A 15,544-nucleotide genomic window follows, 5' to 3' on the forward strand; every position below is an offset into this window, starting at 1 on the left:
ATATATGTGTATATATGTATAATAGTGTTCTGATATATATTACCCCAAATTGTAAATACTGTACATAAAAGTTAAATTGGAGTAGCGGATTTGGTTCTCTAAGTTAAAGAAACACGGTTAAGTAAAGTGACCCTCCACACATCTATTACAACTGAGACATCCAAAGCGTGTCTCTCTGTACTCTGTTTGCTGTGCGAATTTCAATAGAACGATAGTGTCACTGCACTTCATATGTCGATAACTATATTCCAATATCAACTGTCCGATTTTTCACTGACCGCAATGAGACCCTGTTAAACATTGGCTCATATGATTAGCAACTAAGTAAGCTTGTTTAAATAGCAAAGTTACTCCTGCCTGTCCCCACCTTTATGGCCTAGAGTTGTCGAAACAATGGATTATATTCACTCAAAGGAGAGCTAATGCCACAGACTGGATTTTTTTTTTTTTTAGATTAACTTTTCTACCCATGACTTACTGATTGAGACAGTTTAATAAAGTCCTAAAAATGGTGATCCATATGTTATGTCCTATTGTCTCAGTACACACTGAGCCATATTTTTGAAATTACACAAAATAGAATATTACATTCTTCGTTTGTTTTATATTGGTTTTCTATGTAACAGATTATGTAACAAACTGTGATATTTCCTTTTTGTACATGATATGCCTCAAAAAAATAAACTTTACAAAAACAAAATACACTGTTTTGGTATCACCGGATGCAGAGTTGTTTCTATAAAAATAAATCTTCTCTCCTAGGGAGCACTGTCTTATCTTTAAAAAGGGACACTCAATCAAAATTTAACTTTCACTATTCAGATAGAGCATGCCATTTTAAACAACTTTCAAATTTACTTCCATTAACAAAATGTGCACAGTCTTTTTATATTTAAACTTTTTGAGTCACCAGCTCCCACTGAGCATGTGCAAGAATAAGTGTGTGTGTGCATTTGTGACTGGCTGATCACTGTCACATGGTACAACTTCCAAATGTAGATGAAAACCGCACCATCAGTGTAGAAAGGTGCCCGGTGCAAGGGGCAGCTGCAACAGCCCCAGAAATCAGAGTATATTCTTAGTGACACCAGCACCAGTATCTTAGTTTAAATGCTTTATTGAGGTTACATAAAAAGCAGCAACGTTTCGTGGCAAACCCACTTAGTCATGCTCATGGGCATGACTAAGTGGGTTTGCCACGAAACGTTGCTGCTTTTTATGTAACCTCAATAAAGCATTTAAACTAAGATGCTGGTGTCACTAAGAATATGTCACATGGTACATGTGTGCATTTGTGACTGGCTGATCACTGTCACATGGTACAGGGGGAGTGGAAAAGACCTAACTTTTTTTTTTCTTTTTTTTTTAATAAAAATCTACAACTCCATTTGAAGTTCAGACTAAGTGCTATTGCATTGTCTTATCTTGCATTTGTTGATTATGCAAATATACTGTGTTGACTGGTCCTTTAAGCAGAATTTAACTGATTGCTCTTTATTTGAACAACAGAACCTGGTCTTCTAATTATGTTTTTACTGTATCTCATTGCAGATTAGTGTGGGGGGGTCGTCTAAAATCTGCTGCAATATTAACAAATTTTGCACAATATATTCTGTTTCCTTTCTTTCTTTTTTTGGCGGGTTGTTTCCATGGCTGTTATTGCACAAACATTTGTGAGCCCATAGTCTAGATATAACTGTTGTACCTAATTGTTCTCTTAGCTGAACTTTCATAAATCAAGAGCAAACCTAAAAAAAGAACAATCTTTGTTTTTATTGTAGATGGATCCATTCGCTGGAGAAGTTTCAGCTTTCTACGTTTTCTCTCTCTCGTTTTAATTGTCACTTCTGTGTTTGCGGCGGCATTTGGACCATTTGTATATATGGTAATTAATTGTTTAACCACATCTCTGACTCAAGATACATCAATAAATACTATAAAAGATTTATTTTTGAAATGTATTTTAACCTTTTTAAGGTTTGATACATAAATTATTTAAATTTTAATATTTTAACTAAAAAGCAAATTTTGAGATTTCTTTATTGGGTATTATCTACTTATTGGTGCATCCATCCATATATAGCAGATACTATTTTTATAACTAGGTTCTTCGAATTTTTGCTTTTTGCCATCTAGTAATTTGTGCAGCCACGTGTGCTATAAGGAAATCCTACCAAAGAGCAATAGTTGAACAAACCAATTTATTCTGTATTATATTTCCATTATATCCTATGCAATCTACACTGTTTCGTGATTGTTCCAATATTTCTATTGATTTATAGCTTGTTTTTATATCTTGCAGGGGCAATTACCTCAAGTCCTCTCTCGGCTTTTTCCTTTTAAAAGAGGTCTGTGCCATGCTTACTGGGCTCCTAATTTCTGGGCATTGTATAATGCTATGGATAAAGCTCTTTCTGTTGTAGGTATGGATTGCTTAGTCTACATTTGCTGATAAGACATGTATGTAAGGTGGGCCTGGCGCACTTATAGCACAATATAATTTATGGTGGGTCTAACTAATAACCTCTGTTCCATCTCTTCACAGGAGTAAAAGCCCAGCTGATTGATCCTTCAGTTCTTCGCACAGGTTCCATGACTGGAGGGTTAGTCCAGGAGTTTGAACACAGTGTCCTTCCCTCTGTCACACCACTGGCTACATTAATTTGCACCATCCTATCCATCCTGGTAATTTAAAGCCAAAAATGTTGCTAGATTTCTGGACAAGCCTCAGTCATATCTGATGGCATCTAGACCTGGTTTATCATTATTACTTTCATAAGACAATAAAAAGGAATTTATCAAGAGGTAATGGTATAGAACTGATTTTAGCTTCTTGCATGGTTGTCTTACCTCTGCCTGTTAGAATATTAATAGTTTATCCATTATTAAAGGCATAGAAAGGTCAAAATTGAAATGTGCATTTTAATTTGAAATAGAAGCATTATTGCAATATACTTTCATTAGCAAAAATATTTCTAGTAAATGTTATTGGTTTTTCTGTGGCATACACACATCCTGTGAGGGCTCGTGCACCAGTATTTCTTTTTTTATGACACGATGAGTCCACGGATCATCTTAATTACTAATGGGATATTCACCTCATGGTCAGCAGGAGACGGCAAAGAGCACCACAGCAAAGCTGATAAATAGCTCCTCCCTTCCCTCCCTCCCCAGTCATTCTCTTTGCCTACGTTAGTGATAGGATGTGGCAAAGTGAGGTGTTAGATTACATTCTTCAATCAAGAGTTTATTATTTTTAAAGTAGTACAAGATTGTGCTGCTTTGTCCTAAGGTGTAGCTGTATTCCATATCAGTCTCTTGTCCATATCAGTCTCTTCAGTAGAGCTTTGGTGGCTTTAGAGCAATGGGAACTTGTGGGACATAATTCTCACTGCGCCTCCCATAGATTGTATGCTGCCCTGTTTGCAAAAGTCTGAGGGAGAAATACTCTGTACCTTTTTGTTTTTCCACAGGCCAATGTGAGGGAGAGGACCTCGCAAGCCGGGTGAGCTTCCTTACTGCCGGGCTGATTCTAAGGTAAGTGCTAAATTTTATTTTCTGGAAAAACATACACTTAAAATTTGGCACTTTATATACTTTCATGGACACTAGATGACATTATCCCTAGGAGGGAAGGGATATGTTATTGGGCAGTGTATCCAGGTACTGGATGACGTGGAGAAGCGGCTCTGTTTTTATTTTGGGCGATATAACATTCTTGCAACTCCCAACGGCTTATTTTCCTTAGCAGCTGTCTGGGAGGTTTAGCCTGTTTCCACATAAGGAACATGTCTAGGGCTATGCATGTTTGGTGCAACTATTTCTCCTGTTGGCTTCCTTTACCTTAGTAGGCGGGAGCTTTGTTTATTTATTGCCAGGTTGTGCTTTTAGTCTTCTGACGACTCAATCTTTACAATTTAGCCGCCAGGGAGGTTTAGCTAGATACACCCATGAGGGGCGGAGCTAAGATACGCGCCATTGTTTGCCCACCCTTTACACACATTTCCTGTGCATCAGAGTAATTTCTGTAGTACGGATACCTTCCCTGCTGCGTTATGCTACTACAGCAGAGAGGCTTCTCAATCAGTTTAAAAACAAAATGAGTAGATGGGTAGTCTGTATGCCTTCTCTGAGTTGTGATTCATACAGCAGAGAGGCTCCCCACTCAGTATAATATATGTATTTGGGTAGTACGGATGCCTTCTCTGTTGCATTTTGTCTCACAGCAGAGAGGCTTCAATACAGTATAAAATAAGTAGAACAAAGTGTAAAATAAGCATTTGAATGGTTCCGGAGGCCTTCTCTGCTGTGTTATGCAGCAGAGAGGCTTTTCATTCGGTTCTAAAAACTGCTTACAGTAGTCAGGAGGACTACTATTTGTAAGTGTTCCATCTGTTGATAGGAAGACTTTTCTGCTAAATTTAGATGTGATCTGGGGATTCTATATAATATACGTTAAAGAATCATTTTTTTGTGTGGAAATTAAGCAGTGTATTTAAAATTTAAAGACACAGTACCATCCATTTTTGATAAGCAATGGTGAATTCTGATGGTCCAAGAGTCCCTTCGTCATAAATAGTATATCCAATGTTAAGGGAACAAGGTTAGGACGTTACCTTTATCATTTAAAGTCACAGTAATTTGTTATGATATTCAAATTTATCTAATAAAAAGTGAATAAGGATGTTACTTACACGTTATGTTTTGATACTTCTGTGGAATGGCCAAAGACTTTCTGTTCCCCATGTATTAAGAGGTTTTTGTTTTTTTCAATTTTCAGAGCCAACATTGCCTCGGATGTTTCAGAAGCATTCTGACAATATTTTCTGCAACCTTCTCCTCAAGTGTCCTAAAAACTTAGCGTCCATTCATCCAGTGCCCTGCGCTTCCTTCACGACTCCTCTTGGGGTTATCTTGCAAGACATTGTTTCCCTCTGTGCTTGTCAAGTGTGTTGTCGGCTTTTCCCGTGCTGCAGGGATAGAGGGAGAGCGCAAGAGGAAGACTAAATATTCAGTGAGCGAGGTTCCTGTCACAGATTACTATCTTAGAGGTTCCCTCCAAGTTACATGAGGAAGGGGATACTTCGGTAGTATATGAGGGTAAAATCTCAGTTCTGACGGTATGATTCCTCCCGCTGATACTGAAGTAGTATCTTCAGGTTTAAGCTAGCTCATCTCCGGTTATTACTTAAGGAGTTTTTAGCTACTCTGGAACGACATTTCGGTCGTTAATTTTATGTGGTACCAAGAAGCGGTACTAGGAAATGAGAGAATGGGTATAACCCTTTTATCAACATTTCTTATATTGACAGAGGTTTTATTAGCGGACCTCTGAGTCTTGGCGACGGTACGCAAGGTGGAAGGGACAATTTCCACACTAGCCAGGAGACTTTCTATCCCTATAGAGGATAGTTTGTTCCTTTTTAGGACCCCATAGATATTTGGGTGGTTGGTTTGCTCAAGATAACATCCCAGGTTGGTATTGCTACCTTTAGCGGCAGCATACTAGTTCACACATTGTCTGAGTCTATTCGGACAGATATCTGGAACCAGATAGGAGAATGGGTTCTTTTCATTAGGTAGGAGTCCTCTCCCCCCTGGGAGTGATAAATCCGGTACAGGAACCGGGTCTGAGATTTATTTCAATCTGTTTGTGGTTCCCAAGAAGGAGGGAACTTTCAGACCAATTTTAGATTTCAAGAATCTAAACCGTACCGTCAGTCTAGATGGAAACTATTCGTGCCATTCTCCCCTTGATCCAGGAGGGTCAATTTATGACACGTTTAAAGGACGGGTATCTGCATGTTCCCATCTATGGGATCATCACAAGTTCCTATGGTTTGCTTTTCTGGACAAATACTTCTAGTACGTGGCTCTTTCCTTCGGTCTTGCCACCATATTTGGATGACATTCTAATCCAGGCGCCATCGTTAACAACAAACAGGATCACACACAGACATAGTGTTATCCTTCCTGCGTTCTCACGAGTGGAAGGTAAATCTGGAAAAGAGTTCCTGAGTCCTAAATTTAAGGATAATTTTCTGGGATCTATATTAGATTCCCTTTCAATTAAGTTTTTTTTCTGACATAAGTCAGGAAATCAAAGATTATTGATACTTGTCTTGTCCTTCAGCACACTCTTCGGCTCAGTGCATGGAGGTAATCGGGCTGTTGGTGGCGGCAATGAACTTCATCCCGTTTGGTTTCTCTTCAGATCTCTGCAGTTAAGCATGCTCAGGCAATGGAACGGATATTATGCGTATTTGTCTCCTCGAATACTACTGGAACAGTAGACAACGGATTCTCTTCAATGGTGGTTATCTCTGGATCATCTTTTCCAAGGATCCTGCTTTTCATAGACCATCTTGGGTGATTCTGACAAACGCCAGCCTTCTAGGGTGGGGAGCAGTCTGGGGTTCCCTAAAAGCTTAGGGAGTTTGGACTCTGAGTCGGTTCTTCCTTTAGACATTCTGGAACGGAGAGCGATCTTCAATATTCTTGTGGCCTGGCCTCAGTTAGCCTCAGTCCAGTTTATCAGGTTCCAGTCGGAAGTCATAACTTAAAGGGCCACTGTAAGTAAATATTTTCTATGCCTGTTACTAACTAAATAAAGATAACTTTTAGAACGTTATGAAACTTCGTTTTGGAGAAAACAATGGTCAGTAGGTTTTAATTAATGTTTATTAACTTTAATATGTTAGTTGTTTATCTTAAAAATTATAACGGAAAGTAATCCTTTAAGTGCCTTACATCAATCATCAGGGAGGAGCGAGGCGTTCCTTAGCGATGACTGAGGTAACCAAGATAATTCAGTGGGCAGAGGCCCATTCTTACTACATGTCGGCAATTTTTTTTTTCCCAGGGGTGGACAACTGGGAGGCGGACTTCGTGAACGGGCTGACCTTTCATTCGGGGGAGTGGGAATTCCCTTTGGAAGTGTTCTCCAGCCTGATTCTCAAGTGGGATCAACCTGAATTCGATCTCATGACATCTCGACAGAATACCAAGTTCCTGAGATACGGGTCGAGGTCCAGAGACCCCCAAGCGGAACTGAGATGCTGTGAAGGTTCCTTGGACCTTCAATCTAGCATTCTTAGTGCCTACGTTTGCGCTTCTTCCTAGGGTCTTTGCTAGAATCAAGCAGAAGAGGGCGTTGGGGATCCTCATTACTCCTGCTTGGCTTCATAAAATTTGATAAGCAGATCTGGTGGACATGTCATCTCTGCCACCTTTGTCTCTTCTGTTGAGGAGGGACCTTTTAATCAAGGGCCCTCTCTTCACCCAAATCTAGTTTCTCTGAAGCTGACTGCTTAGAGATTGAATGCTTATTTTTACCCAAGCGGGGGTTTTCGGACTTAGTCATAGACACCATAATTCAGACTTACAAGCCTGTAACCAGAAAGATTTCCAATTAGGTTTGACGTAAATATTTATTCTGGTGTAAGTTCAAGGTCTACTCCATGGAGAATTTCGCCTTTTCTCCAAGAAGGTTTGGAGAAAGGTTTATCTCCAAGTTTTTCCGAAAGGGTAAAATCTCGGCCGTATCTATTTTGTTACAAAAACAAATGGTGGATGTCCTAGATGTACAATCTTTTTGTCAGGCCTTGGTCAGGATCAGGCCTGTGTCCAAATCAGTTACTCCTCCATGGAGTCTTAATTTATTTCTTAAAGTTCTTCAAGGGGCTCTGTTTGAGTCTATACATTCCTTAGATATTAATTTGTTATCTTGGAAAGTTTTATTTCTTGTTGCTTTTTCATCTGCTCGTAGAGTGTCAGAGCTCTCCACATTGCAGTATGAGTTTCTTACCTTATTTTCCATTCAGATAAGGTTGTTTTTTTCTTAAGTCTTTAGGATTTCTTTTTAAGGTTGTTTCTATCAGAACATTAATCAGGAGATTGTTGTTCCTTCCTTGTGTCCTAATCCTTTTCAGAAGGAACGACTTCTGTACTATTTGAACATGGTTTGTTCCTTAAAGGTTTTCTTGCAGGCGACTAAGAATTTTAGTCAGTCTCCTGCCCTGTTTTTTTTTTTTTTTCAGGGAAACTTAAGGGATAGATAACTACGGCTACTTCTCTTTCTTTTTGGCTGAAGAGTATAATACGTTTTGCATATGAGACTGCTGGACAGCAGCCTCCTGAGAGAGTTACGGCTCATTCCACAAGGTCTGTTGCTTCCTCATGAATGAGGAATGAAGCTTCAGTGGAACAGATTTGCAAGGCTGCAACTTTGTCCTCTCTTCATACTTTTTCAAAATTCTACAAATTTGACTCTCTTGCCTCGGCTGAGGGCCGCTTTTGGGAGAGAGGTTCTTCAAGCAGTGGTGCCTTCCGTTTAGGTTTCCTGTCTTGTCCCTCCCGTATCATCTGTGTACTCTAGCTTGGGTATTGAATCCCATTAGTAATTAAGATGATCCGTGGACTCATCGTGTCATAAAAAAGAAAATTTATGCTTACCTGATAAATGTATTTCTTTTTTGACACGATGAGTCCACGGCCCGCCCTGTTTTTGTAAGACAGGTTGTTTATTTTAAACTTCAGACACCTCTGCACCTTGGTTTTTCCTTTCTTTCCCTAACTTCGGTCGAATGACTGGAGTGGGAGGGAGGGGAGGAGCTAATCAGCTTTGCTGTGGTGCTCTTTGCCGCCTCCTGCTGACCAGGAGGTGAATATCCCATTAGTAATTAAGATGGTCAAAAAAGAAAATTATCAGGTAAGCATACAATTTCTTTTTAACACCACACCTTCTCAAAGAGCTGGCAGAAAGTAATTTGAGTCAAACAAGCTACTGCTGACTCTCTCTGAGAAGGTGATATGTTTGAATATTAGTGCACGGCCCTCACAGCATATGTGCTAATGGAAGTATGTTGAAAAAAAATGCTTATAACATAAATGGAAATGCACCCATGCACATCTAATTGTTGACCTTTCTATCTATTTAAATGCTGAATTGCTAAGCTTTTGCATACAAAAAAAGTTTTACATGCCTTTTTTTTTAAATGCTCATTTTGTTAGTAGAATTTGCACTTTTTCCAGCCCAGGCACATACCCCTAGAAAACAGACCTTTCTTTGTATTTGATGGAATTTCTCATCTTGGCTCATATTTCTAAAAAATATAATATTTACCAAGTATGAATCTTAGACCTCTGAGGAGGGTTAACTCAACCAGATTCTTCCCCTTTAGACTATAAAATTTATCTACTTGCACTAACCAATATTCTTAGTGATAGGATATGAAACGGTAGAGGTGAGTATTGTTTGTCTCTCCTAAAGCAGTGCATAACTAATAATGTATGACTATCAAAATAAATCGGTTGCATAAAGAAAAGACAAAAAAAAATTGGTTTTGTTACAACTGCTTGGGGAACATTTACATTTGTATTTAGTTGCAAATGTATGTGGTGTCTTCCAGAGAGCAGCTTTACATTATTCAGAAGTAACCACCATCAGTGTTAGTAGCCTAAAAAAGTGGAGATTGTCCCGAACAAGCAAGCGAGTTCTAAGTTCTTCTTGAGTCTGAACCTTCTGTTAGGCCTTAGCAATACACAGAACAATCCAATATGGTTTTTACCAGAGCATTGTCTTTCCTTAGCCCTCGAGGGATGACATTTTTATTAGAAATCCAGAAATTCTTTCCAATCAAAAATAAGAATGGAGACCTCTAACCCAGTGCTTTCCAAACTGTGTCGTGACACAGTGTGTTGGCTGCAGTGTGTAGGTGTGTCCCTGCTTCAGCACAATTGCGCATAACACATGGTTGACACTAGAGCTGCAATAACTAATCGTCATAATCGATAATAATCGATTATGAAAGGAGGTTTACAGACGTATACGTTTTACTTTTTCAGGACAGCATAAGTTTACAACTACCCCTGGCTTATATGCAACCCAGATATAATAGTCATCATTTGGATTATTTATATTAAATCTGGTGATTTGGAACTATGCTTTTTATTATATAGTGATGAGCTTGTTATTTACACCTTGCCCCTAGATTGATGGGAGTTATTTAAATTGATGTGCACTATTATCTATTTGCACAATTATTAGCGTATTGCTTGCTATTGCTGATTATATACTGTATAAATAAATGTGTAAGGCTTTGTCCTGTTATTGATATACAGTCCTTAGCGCTTCTGGATTTTTTTTTTTTTTTTTTTTAATATTTTATATTTTTAGAGCGGACTAGATATTTCCCCTAACCTTATAGCTGGTTATTTACCATTGCATATAGATATTCAAGATATTTTTTTGAAATCAAGGGTTACTTTATTGATGCCCCTTGCCAAAGTAGAAAACACTTAGCATTGGTGAAGAGCTAACAAAGATAAATATCCCACTTTGGTGAAATTGGCAAAAACCCTACTTATGCATCTCAAGAACCTCAACGCCATCTGAGTGCCTCGTCTCTGCTGCAGGAAATATAGCTGCAATCAGAGAACCAGCCTTGGCCAGAAGCATGTGGACATGTTGAGATTTTTGCATTTCAATGCAAAGTTTCTGAAAGAGTGAATAACAGAATGTTATTAACAGTGATAGCCTAACTTTCTAGTTCTACCTCTTTTCAAACAGTTTGCGGTTTTGTTTTGTTTAATTATAAAACTGTGCTCTGCTGCTTAAAAATTGAAGAAACAGTTGTATTAATGTAAAGTTTTAGTCTGAAGTTTATATTTGTAACACTCATTATGTGGATTTTATTTAAAACATAGAAAACTATTATTGATTCTCTTTTTATCTGATTAATCAAAAAATAATCGGCCAATTAATCGATTATGAAAATAATCGTTAGTTGCAGCCCTAGTTGACACGTGATTGATACCTAGTGGGTCACCGATCATCTTAACCTATTGGCGCAGCTCAGTGGGAACTTAAACTATTCCCTTTTGCGGCACATTGGCTCCTGACTGCACGTGTAGTCTACTCAATCGGCTCGTGCATGTGTAGTCAGTGAGTGGGACAGCAGTGTGTTTGCAGCACGAGCTCTGAGGGCGGCAGCTTAAATGCTGAGCTGAAGTCAGTGTTTTTTTTTTTTTTTTGCAGCTAGTAATGCATTGCTGCTCCTGATATATGGATAGAAAGTGGAAGCTTAAAAATGCTTGATGATGAAATGCGAGTATCTTTATCTAATATTCCACCAAATATTCAGAAACTGTGTTCATCCCATCAACCTTATACATCCCGTTAAAATAGTAAGTAACTATTGGTGGTGTTAAATGTTTTTTTAATTCTTGCCCATACGTACTGTTACTTGTAAATACATTTTGTTATTATATAATTTATGTATGTGTCCGTATCTCTTTTAAAATAAGGTAGTTTAACCTCCTGTTTGCTAGTACAACTGAATTACTGTGTCGCGAAATGATGTAGGTCTAAAAAGTGTCACCAACATGAAAAGTTTGGAAAGCTCTGCTCTAACCAGATACAAAGTGAACAAGGATTTCCTTGGGTAGTGGCTGTATCCTCTAGAAAAGATGGAAGAAAAATTATTCTGAGACACATGAATGAACTGTGCAAAGAACCCCTTTATCTTTGTGTAAAAACAATGCTTAACCCCTTAGTGACCGTTTGGGATCAAGGCTATTTTTTACATTTCTGCGGTGTTTGTGTTTAGCTGTAATTTTCTAACTTTTTCTAATTTTGACCTCCAAAATCTGTTACACTTCTACAACCACCAAAAAACACCCATGCTAAATAGTTTTTAAATTTTGTCCAGAGTTTAGAAATACCCGATGTTAACATGTTCTTTGCTTTTTTGCAAGTTATAGGGCAATAAGTACAAGTAGCACTTTGCTATTTCCAAAAAAAATTTTTTTTTCAAAATTAGTGATAGTTACATTGGAACACTATCTGTCAGGAATCCCTGAATATCCCTTGACATGTATATAATTTTTTTTAGTAGACTACCCAAAGTATTCATCTAGGCTCATTTTGGTATATTTCATGCCACCATTTCACCGCCAGATTGCAATCAAATTAAAAACGGGTTTCTCACTGAAATGATTTACAAACAGCTTGTGCAATTATGGCACAAATGGTTGTAAATGCTTCTCTGGATCCCCTTTGTTCAGAAATAGCAGACATTTATGGTTTTGGCATTACTTTTTGGTAATTAGAAGGCCGCTAAACGCCGCTGCACACCACACGTGTATTATGCCCAGCAGTGAAGAGGTTAATTTGGGAGCTTGTAGGGTTAATTTTAGCTTTAGTAGAAAATAAGGAGGTTTGTTAAAGATACTAACACTCTCTTCTCGAATGTGCTACCCCAAATGGTAAGTAGATCTCCTAGATACTGACCGGATAACAAGAACATACAAATAGGTATGGGGTGGCGCTAATAAAGCTTAGAGATGTTTAAGAATAATATAAAATTCATCATATAAGGAATATAATAGATATTGAGTAACCAGTCTAAACAGGTAACTGAGGTTGACTGTCCTACTGTGAGTATCAACAATCAATGCTAAGGTGGCGCTATTAAAGCTAAGAGACGCTAAAGAAAAATAGAAGAAAATAATTCAAATTTATGTAACCAGTGTAGACAGGCAACTTTGTTGTCAGTCCTACTGTGAGTGTCTACAAATGATGAGGTAAAAAACTTAATGAAACTTAATAAAATAATGTGTGCGATAATTCATGTGATACAATGTGCAATGGCAACGTGAAAGGAGAGAAAAGTATCAAATTGTGATAAAGCGTAAATGATAATAAATATGTATCGGTATTCCTAATGATTCAATGTGATAAATAAAATATAGTAGGTGTCGATATTTTAGTAAAAAAGTTTATATGAGCCAATATAAATACAATTTTATACAAAATGAGATGCCGGCATAAAAGGAAATAAATTATAACATAATAATACAATTGGTAAGTGCAATAATGAATAAAAACATTAATATAATGATAAAGTACTAGAGTTCATTTCCAAATGTCCGTAGCTGTGCTGGCAATAGTAGCCACAGGTAAAGAATTTTTTTTTAAATTCCGTATGAGTGATTGCAATGTTACCGTGACTCCAGGTGTAAACGGTCTCAGCAGGCAGTGGTATCTCACTGGCGTTTAAGATGTACCAGTTATTTAACTGAGAGAAGGCAGCTTCCAATGTTGTAGATATGGCAGGTAGATACTGGGACCGAGGTATTTGTTGGCAACATGCGATACAAGTTTAAACTGACTCTCGGTCCTACTACCTGTTCCGGTGTTGGAGGTCAGGTTCTGAGTCTAGGATGTGGATCGTGTGCAATCCAAAGTAGGAATGTGCAAATGCAATTGTCTTTAGGCAAATATTTCACGCAAATAGATCCTGGGTAAGGAGTTAAGCATATGGAGATCGCTTTAGAAAGTTTAAGCGGCTCGATGCACCTTACCTACTATTAGCGACTTATGTAAATATCAGTTAGGAATGAGCAAATCTACGCATTTCAGCCCTGTAGGCCTTTATCAAGATGCTCATTTCACACGGATCAGAGTTTAAATACCCTGTTGTTTCACCTTATAGGTTAATTTGACTCCCAGTGGGTGTGTCTCAGCAAGGTGTTCTCCATTGTTAATACCAATTGAAAACCTGTTACATAGCACAATAGGAGAAAAAAACTTGTAACATAGCACAATGGGAAAACAACTTCGCTTATGTAAATATACAAACATGAAACTAATTAAATGAATTCAATAGAATTTTTTTAGTTTCAATATATGACGCAAATTAAAGTTAAAATATCTTATATTTTGCAATCATAACTGTAAGGGCGTATCTAGCTGTATGTATGTTTATTTCTAAACACATCCAAAATATAGTGTATAACATAATGACCATTGGCTATTAACTATTGTACCACCGTTCTTTACTATAATAACAGTAGTGTATATTGTGTTAATCAGAAGAAGAGAGGGTGAATAATACAAGAGATACAAATGTGTCAGAAATATGTGTTTCTAATTCAGCTGACTATAAAGTATTTAGCGTGATTAGCAATACATAATATAAAGGAAAAACTTTAAAGTATCATCGTAGTTATCGATACATAATAAAGGGAAAAACTTTATAAAGGGAATCTAATCTAAAAATACTATATTAAAGATATAATAGTGTTATGTTTACTAATTGGGAAATATTATATATATCAAAAATAAAAGTGTAAAAATTTGATTAAATGATCCCAAAAAAATAATTATTATGAATTTAATGAGAACAAATACATAATAAAAATAAGAATGAAATGTAAAATTGAAAAATAAAAATCAAATATTCGAATTCAAAAAATATAATTTGAAAAGAATTTTAGAAAAATTATATATAAAAAAATATATATATATATACATACATACATACATACATACATACATACATACATACATACATACTATATTTTAAAATTAAAAAGGATTGGCTAAAAGAATGATTATAACAGTATAGTTTATACAATTAAATATGTATGTATGAACTCATCCAAGGGATAAGGATATAATAAATATGAATGAATTTTGTCGGTTGTTCTGAGCGACATGTTCCCCAGAAAAATTGACTAATATCTGTATATATATACAAACGAGGGGTTTTTACATGATGTTTAGACTGTCTTTAAAGACTAAACTTTCTTTAGAAAGTTCTACATATGGATACTACAAAGCATAATACTACTGGATCTTTAATTTATACAACAGGTATTAGATGAGTGAATTCAGATCCAATTCTGAATTGAGACCATATGGGTGCAGGGTATTATAATGAAATATAAATTTGGCTTCCTTTTTCATTAGCAGTGTGTTTATATTACCTCCCCTCTTATCCAAGGTCAGTTTTTTTTATACCCCAAAACTTAAAGTGTTTTACATTTCCATGATGTGCTTCTTTGAAATGGGAGTATAGTTTGGTGTCTGAGAATTCATGTTCAATTTTCAGAATGTGTTCACGTATCCTGTCTTAACATTCTGCTTGTTTGTCCAAAATAGAGAAGATTACAAGAAAACTGTATACAATAGATAATAATTTTATCGGTGCATCTAATCAGTTCTTTTATTTTGGTGTAATACCCTGTATTTGGAGATTTTAATTCTTTTAATTTTGTGCTTTGTTGGCAAGATTTGCACATATTACATAGAAAGTACCCAATTAATTATTTGCCTTTAAGGTCTCTATCATTGGATTGTTTTTCTTTTTTATATTCACTTGGTGAAAGTATAGTTTGACATTTCTGGCCTTTCTGAAGATATCAGGTTGATTTTTTTTTAGATTATTGCCTAAAATTTGGTCTTGTTTCAAAAGGTGCCAGTGTCTTTTTAGGATCTTTTTGATTTCTATATGTTGCGAGCTATAATCTGTGATGAAAGGTATAAAGAGGTCATCTGAGTCGGAGTACTTATTGATGTTACTTGTGTGGTCTGTCTGTCTATATTTGCTGCTACTTTTTGTGTTTTTTCAATTGTTTTTGGGTCATAACCTTTTTCTATAAATCTCGCAGTAAGAATTTTAGATTGTGTTTGATAGCAATCTGAGGAGGAGCAATTTTTCTTTATCCTCATAAATTGACTCTTAGGTATATTGGATTT

General features: G+C 36.7%; 1 protein-coding gene across 2 annotated transcripts in view; it reads left to right on the top strand.

Moving 5' to 3' along the window:
* The window catches only part of ALG8 (ALG8 alpha-1,3-glucosyltransferase), a 111,999-nt gene that overhangs the window by 45,944 nt on the left and 50,511 nt on the right, over positions 1-15,544 (top strand). For both annotated transcript variants that reach the window (XM_053708680.1, XM_053708679.1), the window contains 3 exons: positions 1,782-1,885; positions 2,303-2,423; positions 2,546-2,685. In XM_053708680.1, the coding sequence (XP_053564655.1) occupies positions 1,782-1,885; positions 2,303-2,423; positions 2,546-2,685 (365 nt within the window). The remainder of the gene's footprint in view (positions 1-1,781; positions 1,886-2,302; positions 2,424-2,545; positions 2,686-15,544) is intronic.

Source organism: Bombina bombina, chromosome 3 (genome assembly GCF_027579735.1).
Source record: "Bombina bombina isolate aBomBom1 chromosome 3, aBomBom1.pri, whole genome shotgun sequence".
Lineage (NCBI taxonomy): Eukaryota > Metazoa > Chordata > Amphibia > Anura > Bombinatoridae > Bombina > Bombina bombina.